The 17,744-nt window shown below is 37.4% G+C and overlaps 1 protein-coding gene across 1 annotated transcript in view; it reads right to left on the bottom strand.

Annotated features, from left to right (window-relative positions):
- The window catches only part of RANBP17 (RAN binding protein 17), a 319,731-nt gene that overhangs the window by 93,733 nt on the left and 208,254 nt on the right, over positions 1-17,744 (bottom strand). The window contains exon 15 of the mRNA XM_080805045.1: positions 7,636-7,695. Coding sequence (XP_080661171.1) covers positions 7,636-7,695 — 60 coding nt within the window. The remainder of the gene's footprint in view (positions 1-7,635; positions 7,696-17,744) is intronic.

Consider the following 17,744-nt stretch of genomic DNA (forward strand, 5'->3'; position numbering starts at 1 on the left):
GGATGAAAACATAATTGTTAAAAGCTTTATCATTAACATATACTTTCAAACAACTAAGATTTAAAGCATTGTTGCATCCACACTGAAGAAAGGAGTGGGTAGGGAGAGCAAATGAAGGATTTTTTAAAAAAGTATAATTTAATAATTTACTCTTTTTCTTCCAGGAAGTACCTCTCTTATTTTGAAATACACGCCCACACTCATGTACTTGGTTTGTTCCCAGAACACCACATAATTTTTTTCTCTCAGACCACCCCTTTCTCGAAGATGGGTGTATGTATATAAAGGGCTAAAAAATGGAGTGTTTCAATAAAAGGCTCCAACAATTAAAAAAAACTTCTATCTATTCCAGATATCAGTAAACCATCAAATAATTCAGGATTATCTTAGCTGTAAAAAGAAGGATTTCAAAAGAAGAGGAAATTAAAGAATTTATAGACATTCTCCTAAAAAATCTCTCAATTAAGCTCCCCCAAATATAGAGATAGGTCTTACTTTCCATGCTGAAACTGAAATCCCAGGCTCACAGATTCTCTGCTGAATACATCAGGGCCTGGGAATCCACTAAGCTTCCAATTAGGGAGTGTTGGTTGCAGACTTTGGGGTGCAACATTTCAGTCCCAACCCAAGCCACATTGAGCTTGTAAACACATATCCCACTTCAAGTGGGAAAATGCCACCAGCAGCCAATGGAATATTCCCTAATAGCCTGGCAAAGCTGAGAGGTGGGTTGACACCTCCATGCTCCCTGATGCTCTGGTGTGATTCCAGGTTATCCCTGCCAGACACCAGCTGTATGGGATTTCTCTTCTGTGATTTGATCCCCTGTGATTGTGTTCTCTCACTTTCTCCTGATCTGCCTATTTCCTAGGGTATGGTATGGCAACTTAGCTCTCCCTATGTCTTTTGCTTTTCACAAGTCAACACCAGCTTGGTATACGGCCATAGGTCACGAAGGGGAGATAAAAATCACAGGGCACCACAAATCACCCAGAATTATAAGGTTATACAGGGGAAGGAGGCTGTTCATTGCAGAGATCTCATACCCGGATTTTCAACACTACGCAAAGTAGAAGCTCATGTTCTGGGCTTTCAACCTAAGTCCTGTAACCAGAAGCTGCTCAGCCTGGTAGTGAATCAGTGGGGGAGAGAGCGGGAAAGGAGGGGGCAAGTGGAGAGGGCAAGAGAAGGACAGAAGGGGCAGAAAGGTGGAGGGGAAAAGCTGGGGAAGACTGAGATTCACATTCCTGCTGCCTCTTCTGCTCATTGCTGAGCCCTACAGAAACGCATTTCAATCACTGTATCTATGACTTTGCTCATGAGAGCAGGCCTTCATCTTTCCTAAGAGTGAAGCCATCACTGTGTTTGAAAGATGTTTGGGGGAAGAGGGAGCGAGGGAGAGAAAATCTCGGGAACTGAGTTACTACCAGTCCTCAGTGATCAGAAACCTTTACGCACAGAGCAGGCTCAAAGGAAGACTGGTATGTAGAAAGGGGAGTTTCCCTTATCTCAGCATAATCTGAAACCTCCCTCATGGATGGGAGTAAATAGGGCCCTTGGAAAATCTGATAATGGGTATGATTCATGGGACGCGAGGCCCTTTACAACTTGGCCCCAACATACCTCATCTCTACCTGAAGTCACAATGAAATACTGATGGATCAACCGAGCTTCTCATGCAATTTCAAGTTTCTAGGAGTTCATGTACTGTTCATTTTGCCTTCATTCTCTCCCCCCTGATTCCCATTCAAAAGTCATCTCCTTGGAAGCCTTCTCTGTCTTCCCAGGAAGAATGAGTTGCATTCTCCTTTATGTTTCCACAGTGTCTGGTCTATCCCTCTCTCATGGTATTTCTCACATTGTAAATGTCTGGGTGTCCATCTACCCCCCACTCCCCGCCCCCCCCACACTGTATCATATTTTTGTAAAATTAAAGTTTACACTTTCAAGGCTTTAGAAATGCTATTTTTTTAAAATGGCATGCTCAGAATTAACCTAATTTTTATTTTACCCAAGCCACATTGAATAATATAACTAAAATGTGATTTTAAGCATTCAAGACATTCGAACATTTAAAAAACATCTTTTTTTTTTTTTTTTTTTTTTAAATTGGCAGTTCTTACAACGAAGTTTTCTGTGGTGTCCCTGACTTCAAGAAAGGAGGAAGCTAGGCAGGCAGGCAGGTCTGTTGTGCTCTGCTGTCAAAACAGTTTCTCAGAGCATCAGATTTGACCCAATAAGATACTAGAAAAAACAGTCAACATTGACACATGGCAGTGCTTTAATCCACAATTATCCTTGTAACTTGCACCATTCCTTTTATCATCCATTAGCTTTGATTCCCATTATCCCATCTAGAACTGTGTCAACGTTTTTGTCCCTAGGGATTTCTCTCCACTACTAGGATCTGACAGTCAAGCTTGAGTACTAAACAGGATCATTACCTCTTAAATCCACTTATCTGATCTACTGAATAGTAAATTGAAAAGCTCATTAAGAGCAACAATCTGATTTGTTTTCACGTGTGACAGGGTCATTTAAAATCAATGTATGATTACTGCATTTCTTTTAAAAGACTGTCTCACATTTTCCAAGGCACCTTATCATTCAGAGACCATGCAGATAATATGAAAATGTCTTCAAACATTTGGAATTCAATTATATCATTGACATATATAATTCGGGGGTGGCAAGTAGTCTGTCCAGTGAGGATATAAATTTCTCCAAGAATGTTTACCACGAAGCACAAGCCAGTGAAGGTTTTCTACAGGAAAAATTCTAAAATAATATTTAGGGGTTTTCAACATTTTCTAAAACTTCTATCGCTTCACCAAAAAAATTTTTTATTACAGCAAGAGGAACCTTACATCACAATACTCTTTTAAAGGAAGGATACAGAGGTTGGCATAGGAATGCAAGAAGGGGAAAAAGAAAAATACCCTTCCTTTAAGTTCATAGATTACTAATGTTTTACTTCAGAATCAATCAAGGTAATTAGATCGTTATGAAAAATAAGCAAAGGTTTAAGAAGTAAGACAATAAGCTCATGTGTGTTGTCCAATCTTCTCTGAGGGATACAGTGAAGTTGAAAATGGCTATGCCTTTGGTTATGTGTTTCACATAATAGTACGTGCACTCATTACAAGTTGGTTTTGCCTGGCCATCTGTGCCTTCCTCCCACTCTTCTTCCTTTTTAAAATATGCCTGTATTTCTCTATTAGACTGTAAGCTCTTTGAGGGCAGAGATGATGCTCTTTTATCTCCCATACCTAATACTCGATAACTGTTCGTTAAATGAATAAAAAATGAATGTAATGTTAAAATGCACATTTTGGCTGATTTCATTTCTTTCAAAATTTCTTTTTAACTAAAGGAAAACAACCCATAAAAGGTATGGATTTTTGCACAGAATTTTTTCTCTGTGAAAATGACAGATCCAAAATTATACTCTCCGGAAGTAACCCTGGTAAAATTTCATTATTTAAAAAGATGTGGTGTTAATGCTTAAATAATATTTCTGGAAGAAGCTCTCCCTATAGATGCAGTAAGAAGAGCTCCCCTCACTTGATACTGAGAGTATACACTGTTGCTAGCCTGTTAGTGGCACTTCCCATATGATACAACAGTATACAGTTTTGCCTTAGTATTAATTTTCCATGTGTATACGTCTTTCCTCCACTATTTCAAGCATGTGCTGCCAGATGGCAGGGAATTTTTTTTTTTAACATATCCAGAAGTAATTAGAACATTCCGTTGATAAACTTAGCAGTGTAGAAGGGCTTTGATCCCAAAGACATCTGGAATATGAATTCTGGATCTATCACTAACTAGATTAAAGTCTCTGAATCTTGGTTTCCTATCTGTAAAACAGGAATAATAATACGGACTTAATGGCTTTTGAGCAGATGAAATGATGATACCTAATACAGCACTTGGCATTTAGTAGTCACTCAACAAATGTTGCTTTTCCAATGGATCCTGTCTCACAGTAGGCGCTACAAACTGTCAGCTAAAATCGTTTCAAGAGAAGGCTCACTACAAAAAAAAGTAACAGAAAAGTAAGAGGGTGCTTACTTCGAAGATTTCCACACTGCACAGATGAAGTTAAACAAAACCTAAAATCTGTAGTAACTTTGAAATCTTTCTGTATATAGTCAGTCAATTCACACACTCCAATCATGGTCAGAAATGGTATTCGTTAAAAGCCATAAAGTTTCAAACTTTCATGCTACAAACCTACATTTTTTCTACTTCTACATAGCTATTATCTTAGAAGCCAGAAAAATTATCCATTTTAACCATTTATCCATCTCTCTAGCTCTTGAAATACAGAAAGTTGTTAAAAATGTAAGGAATCATTATTATTATAGATTTGAAAAGGCATGTTCCTAAAAAACTGTTTTAGTATTAAAGTTTGTTTTCTTATATTTGTTTATTTGACTCCACTTATTTTACTTTTCAATTTCAGAAAGAAGCATTTGGGTATGTATATAACGCTTCAACAACCCACACGTCCTCTAACTCCTCAACTAACCAAATGATGAATATTGCCTGTGCACAGGCAGGTAGCTTAAGTGATCTTGTATCTGGCTTTTTAAAAGGGAAACCAGACATGATAAGAAAACCAGACAAGGAATAAGCATACAAATAGCAGTAAGATTCTGAGTTGTAAATTTAATTTAATAAAGAATAAAAGCATGTGCTGTGATAATTTTTAAATTGCTTTCTTTTTCCAATCCTAATTCCTGGTCTTGGGTATCTGCAGTGTTGTCTCTAACATTCTGGTTATAACTTTGAAGAAACTAATTATGTCAATCCTTAAATTTGAAGTAGATTACAGAACTGGGAAACCCAGCATATTAGTTCCTAAAGGTTGTATGGATATATAATGACAGTCACAGAAATTCAATAACAGCCCTCTATGAAATGTACTCAAAAGCACCACATGAAACAAATTAAAAAGAACAATGAATCTCTCATTCTGTACAAATAAGAAAATAAGAGAAAACACTCATTCTATAGGTTTTCATAAGAGTTGTTATAATGAATTAAGATTTTAGATAATGAATCTTCAGAAAATTACAGTAAGTTAATACCCTTAGGTCTTCTATAAATTATAGTTTAAGATGTTATAACTTCTCAAAGAGCTTTTGTAAGCAGGCTCAATGCAGAAAATTAGCAATGCTGTGGAAATCAACAACAAAGTATTCTCCCATCAGATGATATACTTTCCTGAACCAATTTATTCTCCAAAATTTGCATCTAATAATACAAAATCGATGCCACAAATTTTTTTTAAAAAAAAACCCAGTAATTGTTGTACATTTTAAGGTATTGCTTCAATCTGCTGAAATGATTTATCAAGATTTTTAACGGGTTGTAATTTGGTAAAACAAAACCTGTCACCAGAAAGAATCCAATATAGTGAAAGCAATAACATTTCTTAGGAAAAGAATTTTGGAACTTAGTGTGATATTATTTATTACGAATAAGAAACCAATTTTCTTATTTTTGTCTTAGGCTTCAAGTGCCCCTGACGTCAATGCAGTGCTTTCTATAGAAGAGACCCGTTGAAGTAAAAGGTGGGGGTTGCAGTAGAGGGTGGAGGAGGAGAAGGAGAGGTATAAGAGGGAATAGAGGACTTAATGGCTTGGATCTAAACCGTTTGGAACTAAAGATACTGTGGTCTTTCACTAATGCTTGAAGCAGAATAAAACATGATCATCACAATTACCTTATGACCATGTCAAAAGACATAATGGTACAAATATCATTGCTTCATATTAAATACAGAAATTTAGTGTTACTGAATAGATACATGTTAATCTTGGCTAATTTTCCCACATCATTTAAAGTAGCATCACAAAATATAAGACCAAAATTAGGTAAAAAAATATTCTGGCAGAATTTAATTTTAAAACCATAGTTAATGATGGAAACCAACTGGTAAAAGGTTAGAATTCTGCTTGCTTCATTCAGTGGAATACAGAATGGCAACTGATAAAAGAAAAGCTGACTATGGAAGTACAAAATAAATGTGAATGTTAAATGTTTATTTCAATTAGACTATCTGAACCCACCATCTGTGGTGGCCATCTTGCTAAGGGGACATGTACCTAACAAATCTCTTAAGAGGCATTCCCAATCTGCTTGAATAAGCCATTGTATAAGAAAACTTGGAGCGACCACTTTGGCCTCGCATTTCCTTCGCTCCACATCCTGTGGCACAAAGCATGAACTCAGCAGGCTGGGGTGCAGGGCTGCCTGCTGCCTTGTGATAATCCCCTCTCCCAGTAGGGGCCTCCACTGATGCATGGCTAAGAACATGCTTCCTCTTTTGCTTGCACCCCAGTGGGGTTTCCATTCCTAACTTGGGCCCAAATCCAGACTGCTAAGGAAGGGCTCCAGATGCTGCCAGAGATATTTTTGGATTCGTTTCTAAATAACCATTTATTTGAAAGAGGAGTACAGGTACAATGTGAAAGCCAACAATACTGGTAATTTTGGAGAGATACTTTCCCTGCCTCCTGTCTTCCTCCACCCCCTCAACCCCCCGGCCCCGACCAGATCTAAGGTCTAACTACCACCTGTTCAACAGAAGCTGGCTGTTTGCCTCATTTTCCTTCAGGGAGCCACTGACTAAGGATCTCCACCAGCATGAACCTAATGTCTCCCGACAGGCCTTCACTAGCCAAGAGGGACCCGGGTCGAGTGCACCAGTTATTGGTCACAGGATACACAGCCCATAGAAAGACTCCTGTGGTGCAACCAGCTGAAAGCCAACTAGAGAAGATGGGGAGTGTACATTTGTCCTGACACAGCTTTGCTCCTGCTGGCTGCCAACTCACTCCATGTCTGGGGCCAAGCTTCTGTTGGACTAGTCTTCTGTGGCTAAAACCATGGGAAAGCACTGGGTAAATATTATTATCTTCCCAAGCTCATACAAGGAGAAGCTAACCATGGCTATGGCACAAGGCTACTAGAAGAAGGCTTGACTATTTCTGGTGGAAGATTCTGAGACCACGGTTTAAAGGGGGCATTTTAGGCATTTTATTTATAGTCCTTTGCAATGGCAAATTTATATCATGATTAGAATTTAGAGGAAAGAAGTTGATGCTGGATGAAATTTGTGAAAGGGTGATGGTAGAGATGGAGAATTGGGACATAAAAGTTTTTGTTTTGTTTTGTTTTGTTTTTTTACTATAACCCTCATCCCTCTCAAAGGTGTCCACCAGAAACATATGCTGGCATAAAGGATACACATACTGTAGATACCCTTCAGTAAGAGATGCTATTCACGTAGCCAAAGAAAACTTTCTCCTTGCAGGTATGAATAACTCATTAGAACTGGCCACTTCAGAAATGTAACTGAGAAACCGAGGCTGCTTTCACACTATGCAATCACGCTAAGCAGAGTCTCTGCAGTTAATACTGCTCACTAGCTGACAGCTGAACATTTGGTTATAAAACATGCATACTGTAGGGTTATAAAGTGCATAAAGAGGGAACCGAGACAAGGCATGCCTACACTTATCGCTGTGAGCATGTACCTATTTTAGTAACAAGACCCTGGGGCTGTGGTGAGATAAGTGTAAAGACTGGTGATCCACCACAATAACCAGCAACTCAACTCACCTTAACTATTTTCCAAGCCTTCTCTGGAACTCTGGACACATCACTCCTCAGGCGTACAACCTAAAAAGCACAGAGTTTAGGGACCTGGCACCTGACGTTAGGGATAAGGGAAGAGCAAAGGCCTTCCCAACTTCAAATATAGGGAGGATGTGGCTTAGGGTCTTTGTGGCTGTCACTTAAAGTGCTCTGGGGACTTTGATTTTATTCTGGAAGCTATAAGCGAAGACAATGGTGAAGTGGTGTTCAAAGCCTTGATGTGGTTACATAGATTACACAATGGGTTTGCTTCCATGGAAGAATTCAAGAAACCAATTACTAAAGGATAGCCCTAGAAAAGAACAAATTATAAATAATCGTTGACAGAACTTTTTAAAGAGTCTCTTAGTACTGTTGTTGCTCATGAAGTCCTCTCCTTATGGAAGTGTGGCAACTGGGGCTAAGAGTTTAAGCAGGCCGAGCCACCTCTGCATGGGTAAGAGTACATTCTTAATAAACAGAACTCACTTATTCAGAAGGTAAGTACCTCATACAGTCTTCTACCACTTAATCTAATTCTTGCCACACACTCTCCCCTAAATCCTCTACTCTAAAAACACACAAATTACAGTTACAGTGGGTATTAAGACTTTACCAGGTCCCCATCTCCACGTCTAACATCTTTATTTTATTCACACATATTACCTATTAATATTCCATTTCTGTCTCCACACTGCCTCTCTGAAACATGTCCCATTTTCCACATCCAAAGTAACTTCTGCACTTTCCTCCTAAGAGACTCGCAACTCTCTCTGGGAAGAACCACCCAACATGGAGGGTAGAGGATGAATGGCCCACAGAATGGCAAGCGGGGTGTCAATCACATCAGCTGCATTTGTACTACTCTGTCAGATCAGCTATGTTCATTATGTTCATTTTTTTTTTCATTACATTCTCAAATTTTACTCAAAAATGTTGTTCCTATAATCTGTTTTGACTTTCAATTTCTGTCCTTCATGCTAGCCTAGTTAGTGAAAACTTTAACCTACTCCAAATGCAAGAGATCATGGCTCACCTTCTGGTGGCCCATTAATGCCTTTGAATTCTAATACCTGGTTTCTCTGGGTAGGTGATATCTGGGGCAGCAGGTTAAGTCCTGCTTCCCTTAGTCTTTCTCCTGAACACTTCTCCATGTTGAAAATTAGCTAAAACATATGCAAAACCCCAACCAAGACAATACACAGTTACCCAGGAAGCATCTTCTTCTCTCAGTAAAACAGAAATGGGCAAGCTAATTGCATATATATTTTTGGTAACTTCATCTTGGAGGAAACACAGAACATATATATGTAGTGGAATGTGGGGTTTTGAGTGAGACTCTGCTATTTGCTAGCCTAGCATAGGACTTGACAGATAACAGGCATTCAATAAATATTTTTATTTAATGAAGTGACTCTGTAATCCTAAATTAGTTAGCCTCTCAGAGTCTCAGCTTCATCTGTAAAATGGAAAGAATAATAACATCACAAATTAGGAGTCTAGTGAAATAGTTAAGACCTAGTTTGAAGCCCAAGACTAGTAGGCTTCTACCACTTACTGAGTGATTTTGATCAAATTCTTTACTCTCTAAACCTCAGTTTTCTTGAATAAAAAATGAGGATGATAGTAGGACTAATTTATGACATTTTTGAGAAGATTGGAGTAGTTAATTCATGCAAAGCACTTAGAACAGTCCTGGAGCAGAGTAAAATTTCCCTAAGTATTGTTATCATTATTGTCATAACATGCTATAGCTCTACCAGCATCCTGGCAGAAGCACTTGGAAAGCTGTTAGTATACAGTAAGACCAAATAAACACCAGCTATTAGACTTCAGAACAGGTGGCCAGCAAACAGCCACTATTGCTATTAAGTAACACCTAATTAAACCTTAGTCTGACTTTAAAATCATGAGGCATGCACCAAGATGATGGTCCCTTTTCTTTGTGCTTTATCTGGACTAGACTGGAAAGTAGATCTCCATTCTAAGTTGGTATGTGTGTAGCTTTAGCATTGGTTACAGAGTGATTAGAGGGGAGTGAGCCCTAATGAAAGGCAGCCTAACTCCTAATCTTCTATCTTCTAGGAGGAGGAACAGAATAGCAATGGGGGAAGAGACAGGAGGAAAAACAATATTCTGTGGCAACAGGTGATGTTTTATCTCAAGGGCTCATCTGCATCACTTAAGTTCTTGATTTCAAAGCCCTCATCTTCCTTTTTTGACTCATTACAAGTTCCTGTTTCCTAGTTCCAGGATAAGTTCTCATCTCACTGGGTAAGTAGATGATTTACAGCCTTGAGGCCAATAAATTATGGAAGTCTTTTTGATCAGTGAGTCCAACCAATTCTCCAAGTTTTCTTTGCTAAATTAATGCACACAGAGAAAAGGTTCCAGAACACCATCATTAGAGTTTTAAATTATCATAAGAGTTCTTGTGTGGCAGGCTCAGTAAGAACCAAAAGGGGCCACCTTTCATTCATGAATATAGTATTGGTCTTTGACACCAGACTATGGAGTGAGTTGTTTCTTATATAGTAGGATGGATTCTATCAAATATCTAGGATCTAGAAGTAGCTTAGTTCTCTTGTGACTGATAGCCAGCCAGGATAAGAGGTCCAATCTGTGCTTGTAGAGATGAGTTTGTTTCCTTGGGAAATACGACAGCAAAGAAGGGGATGAAACTTATTATGTTCATGCTACCAATCATCTTTATATTTGAAATTGATCATATACCTAAACTCATACCTAAACTCACACCTAAACTCATACACAGGCAATGTGACAGAGTGGAAAGCAAAGTTGGATTTAGAGTAGGATGATTTGGTCTAACACACGGTTGGTCACTGAACAAGTCTTTAAACCTTCCTGAAATCTTTTTCCCATTCTGTAAAATGAAGGTTATCATACCTAACTAAGAAAAATACTGCTGAGAAGACTCCATGAGAAAATGTCATGAGTAACTCCCACAGAGTGGTTAAGCTCAAAAGGAGAAATCCAATACAGGTTAGAGTAAGGTTGAAGACAGAATATATCTTCAACTGATTATTTCCTAGGCATTTCTCATTCTACATTAAATGAAAATACAGAATTTGTAACTTAAAGCATAGACAATGTTTTAACACTAGAACTTTGGGGATTTTAGGAATGGCAGGGTTAGAGCGTACTGTGTAAGGCAACTGCACTGGCTGGGGAGTGTGGTATTAGAGCCTGTGCCTCACACATGCAAATAACCAGGAAAAAAGGACAGTTGAGAACTTGGACCATAAAGAAGGAAAGTAGGTAAAGATGGAGCGTGGAAGGAAGTGGTGGTGAACACTCAGAGACAGGAAAGGACAATGAGTGGTTGAAGGCTGAAGAGAAAGGGTTAAAACAAAAATTGAGAATCGTGTGTCTCAGCAAATGTAAAGACACCAGTGTACTAAGGTGTTTTGCATATTTTAGCATTGTGTATCATTTTACTACAATTCTCCCCATCAAAAGGTGTGGGAGATTGTCCACTGAAACGTACTTCCAATATTGTAACAGAAGTCAATCAGAAAATGTAATTCACACTGAAGAAAGTTGTTTCAAAGCCAACTTTGCTTAAACACATCTATTCAGTAAAGCAAGGGATACTGGCACTGGGGAGCCATGCAGGCCTAGGGGTAAACAAAATCTCAATAAGTATGCCAAGTATGCTTTTATATTTCAAGATCCCTTCAACAGAGACATTATGGGGAGATAAAAATTAGGAAAACACTGAACTTAACTAATTCAAAATGCTGAAAAAATATTTTGCATTTATGTTTTATAACCAAGTGCTTTTCCCACATTTGTCCCAAGGCAGCAGATGAAGCACTATATTCACCATTGCTAATACTAGCAATTGGAACATGCTCTTTGGCAAGGCAGAAATAAGATAATTGTTCAACATAGGCTGGCTTTTCAGAAATACTGGAAGCATTGCCTGTAATTATAGACATCTGTCACTGCTAGCCACTCAGTACTAACCCTGACATCAATATACAACCATAGCACTAAACTGCCTGCAGGCATAGCAATGGAGACCAGATACGCTAGGCAGGCAATCATCTGCTTCATCCAAACTATCTGTCAAAGGTTCCCAACCACAAATAGCTCTTACATTTTGTATCCTTAGGATAATATGTTGATTTATTTTAGATTCTCTAATATTTACAGTCTAGGCCATCTACTAAAATAAAGAAACAAAACTTATGGCTAATGGAGGCAGTTACTGTTCACAGTCATCATAAAAGGTCATAGCTCAACCCTCAAATGTTAAAAATTGATGGCAGCTTTAACCATGTGCTATCATACAGATGTTTCCTTTTGTAGAGGCAATTATTTTCAATAGCAATTCAAAATGGTAAATACAATCTTTCATCAGCAAGTATGTTGCCACACTGATCTAATAGAAATGCTCATATTTTAAAGCCTTTTTTGAAAAGTAAAGATAGGTTCAATGCTGAGTATTGAAGAATCCAGATTGTCAGTTTGGGTTTAGCTGTACATACAGTACCATATCTGGCAACAGTTTTTACATATACAAATGATGTGATATCTGAAAACCAGGAAATGATATTGAAGGACAAAATATGTGGTTAATGAATGAGTCAACTGACATATCATCTTGCTAGGTGTAAAGCTTACTGAAATATACATGTGTGTGTACATTCATATTTTTAAAAGCCCAAAGACACACCGTAGCTTTACATGTTCCTCTCTCTTTTCTATTAAGCAGCCAGAGAAGCAAGCTGAAAATTATTAGACATTTAGACTAATCAGAAATAAGCACTCACAATTATCATAATGTGTTACTAAAAACACAGATATTTCTTGGTCTGATCACAACAGCCTATGCTGAAGAAAAACTATTAATTACTGACAGACAGTTAGCTTACAAGTGAGCTGCATCTTAAAAACCTCTTTTAAAATACAATTGCTAAATGCCTTACAGTGCTGTAATGTGAGACAGGTTCAAATCTTATTACTTCACTGAAATTAAAACCTAAGTTTTAATACTGTTCAAGTCGAACAATGATTCCACACTTTATTGCTTTTGAAATCCCTTGATGATCATAGGAAAAAATGCCCCCGAGAAAAAAAGACTGTTTTCGATAAACAGAAAATACAGTTTGCACTCTTAGCCTCTTTGTCATCACAAAAAAAGGATTTAATGCCAATTCTTTAAAAAAAGACTTTTTTTCCACAAAATGTGCACCTTGTGTGCCATTTGTAAAATCAGTTCACTTTCTTTTATTTATTACTGCAGCGCGGCAAGGCAATAAAGAAGCTACCGATAGCTAATAAATTACATGCCTTTTAAAACAATTCTCTTGCTACAGAAACATGTAACTACAAAGGTTTACATTTACATGGTACATCACATGAAATGTCTATATTTGTGTCCTATTAACCATTTTGGCAAATTGTGGACTTCTACCAAATAGCCGACAGAAAAAAAGACAAAGTGAATCACACATGTCGACGTGATATAAAAGAAAACCCTTTCTAGTAAACTACTCTTACACTATTTGCTCTTTCTAAAAACCCTCCAAAATTTACTGAAACATATGTTCTGATAAATCATTTTATGCATCAAAAAGGTATTCAAAGATGTTCTAATCAGGGTTAATTTAAACTTTACTCAGTGAATACTGAGAACTAAGTAATTTTTCCCCCTAATTTATGTTCCTAGTATGCAGTCTTTTAAAAATCATAGCTCCTAGCAGTTACTTAGAATAAATTATAAAAAGCAGGATCATTGTTAGAATAAATTGTAAAAAGCAAGATCATTGGATGTAAGGCAAAAATGCCTCAAATCTGCCTTAAAACATTTTGTGTTTTTTAAAATATACAGAAACCTGGTTATTTATTTATTTAATAAATCCTCATATCAAACATGTCTTGCTGACTTATAACCAACTTTTCTTTTAAAATAGTATAATCTTCACATATCCAGAAGGACTGTCTAAAAATCTTACTTTATGAAAGTAAGCTGTTTTTGTCTTTCTCACTTATCTATATGTACAAATGAACCCTGAAATATCTGTACTCCAATTCCAGGATTAAATTGTTACATTAATCAGGGTATTTGCTTAATGCTCTCATCCTCTACTCTCATGATGAGCGTGTATTTATGAGGTAGTGTATTGTCTTTTATTATTAATTTCCTCCATTTCCTGTAATAGCTATCATAGCTGTGGTTTTTTTTGGTTTCATACCTACAAATTTCAACTTTGTTCAATTATGCATGATGAACAATGCTTCTCAATTTTCAAAGCACAAACAACTTTGTTCCTTTTCATATTTATTTCAAGATGACCATCTACCATACAAATGAATAAAAATTCTCTATTCTATTGCACCCCATTTGTCCATTCAGATCTATTTTCCCCCACTTTCTTTCAAAATTAGCTTGATTGTGGGAGATAACCTTTTCTGAAGAGTTCAATGAAATAATTTTTTTTTCATCTTCACAGATTTTTTAATTTTTTTTAATTTTTTTAATTTTTTAATTTTTTTAAAAAGATTTTATTTATTTATTTGACAGACAGAGATCACAAGTAGGGAGAGAGGCAGGCAGAGAGAGTGGGGAAGCAGGCTCCCTGCTGAGCAGAGAGATCGATGCGGGGCTCGATCTCAGGACCCTGAGATCATGACCTGAGCTGAAAGCAGAGGCTTAACCCACTGAGCCACCCAGGTGCCCCTTCACAGATTTTTTTAAAAGGGGAGTCATTATCAACATAATATTCTACAAACCATATATCTATATATGCAGAGAATCCTACTACACATTGCCTAATTTACCTTTTGCTTCTTTCTCATAGTAATGCTCATGTTTTTTGAAATCATGACCTTTCCCCATACTGTAGCTGATTTAAAATGGTAAAATTCTCAATTAGCAACCAAGAAAAACAGGTGACAAAATATCTACTTTCCCTATGTCCCCTATCTTTCCCTCATCTCATTAATAAAATTTTATTTTAAATATTTAATTACTTAGATTATCTTCCTTTTGGCCAAGAGAGGGCTCATTCATTATACTGTCTCTCCTGGATCACTAAGAATGTGCATTCAAAGGACAGGTATCATGAACCCCATTTTTTTTAGATGGGGAAAATCAAATAGTGGTTAGGAGACTGCTCAAGATTACACAGTAAAATGACCACTTTTCCAATTTCCTATTCACAGGTCTCACTGTTTAACAACACTGCTTCCTAGCTCCTGGGAAAAATATGTATTCACCGACACTCTGGTGAATCCAAACTAAACTTTCTATGGGCATTATTTCATTCATTGTATGTAAGATAATCCTGACTTCTCTCTGGCACCAATATGACAGAATGTAACCAGTGGGTGGTTTCTTGATGCCAAATGAGAGAGGTAGGGGAATTCATTTGTTTTATTTATTACCTTAGAAGCATGAAACATTTATTTTGACCTCAACCTCCTTAATTTGGTAAACAATCTGAAGGGTACTGATATTTAGATTTCTTGGTCTCATTTTGCAATCATGTGTGGGAAAGTGGAAAACATATCGGCCTCTTTTTGCCCCTGTATGTAACTGCTAGTTGTATTTTACTTACCTGTTTATGTAATACACAGAACCGAATGATGCTAAAAGAAACCCTGAGTATCACTTAGAAATCCTTCCAGGACTTGCCCAAGATTACATTAGGTGGCTTCCTTTATGCTCTCACTGTCCTTCTGCCTATCAATCATGGGCCTCATCATTGAACAATAACTGCTTGTCAGCTTTGTCTGTGTTCTCCACCAGCCTGTGATGGCAGGGCTATTTCTCTAGTCACACTGTGTCCTAACGTGTAGCACACAGTAGGCAATTACATGTACAGATGACTCTTCCACAAGAAGGATTTGAACTGCACATGTCCACTTACAAGCGGATTTTTTACAGTGTGGTAATTATGATTTTTTTAAAGAATATTTTCTTTTCTCTAGCATACTTTATGGTAAGAATACAGTATATAATTACATATAACATTCAAAATCTGTGTTAATCCACTGCTTATGTTATTGGTAAGGCTTTTGGTCAAAAGTAGGCTATTAGTAGTAAAATCTGGGGGGAGTCAAAAGTTATACCTGGATTTTTGACTGTGCAAGGGGGTTGGCACTCTTAATCCCCATGCCCTTCAAAGGTCAATCGTATTTGTAATTCTAATGTGTGTTTTTTCAAACACCACCAAACAATTCTCCAACTGTCCATGAAGACTGTTTGGATGTCCCCACAATTTAACTCAATTCTGACACTGTCTACCTTGAGATAGTGTCAGATTTCATGGGTTAAGGGCTCAGTCCCCTAAGGCTGCCCCTAATTTAGGCACTAACTGGAAGTCCAGATTGTCACCTGTGCTTCTGAGTGGCTACAGATTGAAGGTTCTGATGATCCCCTCCTTGGGTTTGGTTATTTTGCTAGAGGAGCTCACAGAACTCAGAGAAACATTTTACTTATTAGATTATTGGTTTGTCATAAAAGGATGTATATCAGTACTGTCCAGATGGAAGAGATGCTTAGGGCAAGGTCTGTGGGAAGGGGTATGGGGTCTCAATGCTTTTTGAGCCTCTATCCTCAAATCTCTACTATGTGTTCACCAACCCAGAAGCTTTTCTTTTTTTAAATTTAAATTCTAGTTAGTTGACATACAATTCAATATTGACTATAGGAGTAGAGTTCAGTGGTTCATCATTTACATACAACACCCAGTGCTCATCATAACAAGTGCCCTTCTTAATACCCACCCCCACCCACCTCCTCCATCCACCCTGTTTGTTGTCTATAGGTCAGAGTCTTTCAATGATTTGTTTGCCTTTTTCTCTCAACCCAGAAGCCTTCTGAAACACATCCTTTTGGCCTTTTATGGAAGTTTCCTTACTTAGGCATGACTAAGACTTTGGCCCTTGGTGACTAAACTCAAACTCGGGTCTTTCTCCGTTCCCCAGAAGTCAGGAAGTGGGACTGAAAGTACCAACCCTCTAATCACACAGTTGATTCCCCCTGGCAAGCAGCCTCCATCCTTAGATGCTTTCCAAAAGTCACCTCATTAACATAAACTCACAGGTAGGAAAAAGGGGTCTGTTAGGAATGTCAAGATACCTCTATTGGCCTTTATCTCTTAGGATATTCCAAGGGTTTTAGGAACTTTGTGCCAGGAAGGGGGACAAAGAGCATACACTTATTTCTTATTATATATCACACTATCACAGTAACTATAAGTACTTGATTAATGAATGAAAGAATAAAGGAATGGCACTGATTCAGCTCAAAATAATACTGTTACAGTTACTATAAAAATCCTGATTTACAATCCTTAAAAACTGAACATTGCCTGGTTTCAATCCACGATTTCCTAAATAAAATACCGCTCTATTTAACAACATCTACTTCAGAAAAATGACTAGGATCAGAAGAAAGTTTCTCTGCTTTAATCACCATCGAATTTGACCGTCTCATCTTATCTAATCCACAGTCAATCAATCAATAAGAAAATAGTTGATCTAGCCTTAGCTTAGCTGTATTGACAAATAAAAGATATATATATATATATATATGTATCTTTCATCTTGAAATATATCTTGAAATATATATATATGAAATTGCCTCTGTCTTCAAGAATCTGAAACGCAGAGCAGAAAAAAGGGAACAAGATTGGGAATTACAGTTCATCATTTAATAGATTTAATCAGACCTAAAGGTCAAATCTTGTATATGCCACTTCCTACCACTGTATTCTTAGTCAAGTCACTTTGTGGTAGAACTATGGTTAAGAACACCTTCATCACAAGATTATTTTGAGACTTACAAGATGTAATGCATGTAAAAGCTTACATCATACTCCTGGCATATAATAAACAATAAATGACTGTTAGTATTGTCATCATTATTTAACTAAGTTTTAATGAATATGACCCAGATACTAGGAACTGTGAGAATGATACTTGAATAGAACATTGAAGAATGGGGATTGGGAGGGGAAAGGATGGGGGTGGGAGTGGGGAAGAAGGAAAAAGAGAACAATGCAATTTAGGATAAAGATGGTGAGAGTCAGCCTGACAGAAGGGAGATATCGGAACTA

Source organism: Martes martes, assembly GCF_963455335.1.
Source record: "Martes martes genome assembly, chromosome: 5".
In the NCBI taxonomy this organism is placed as follows: domain Eukaryota; kingdom Metazoa; phylum Chordata; class Mammalia; order Carnivora; family Mustelidae; genus Martes; species Martes martes.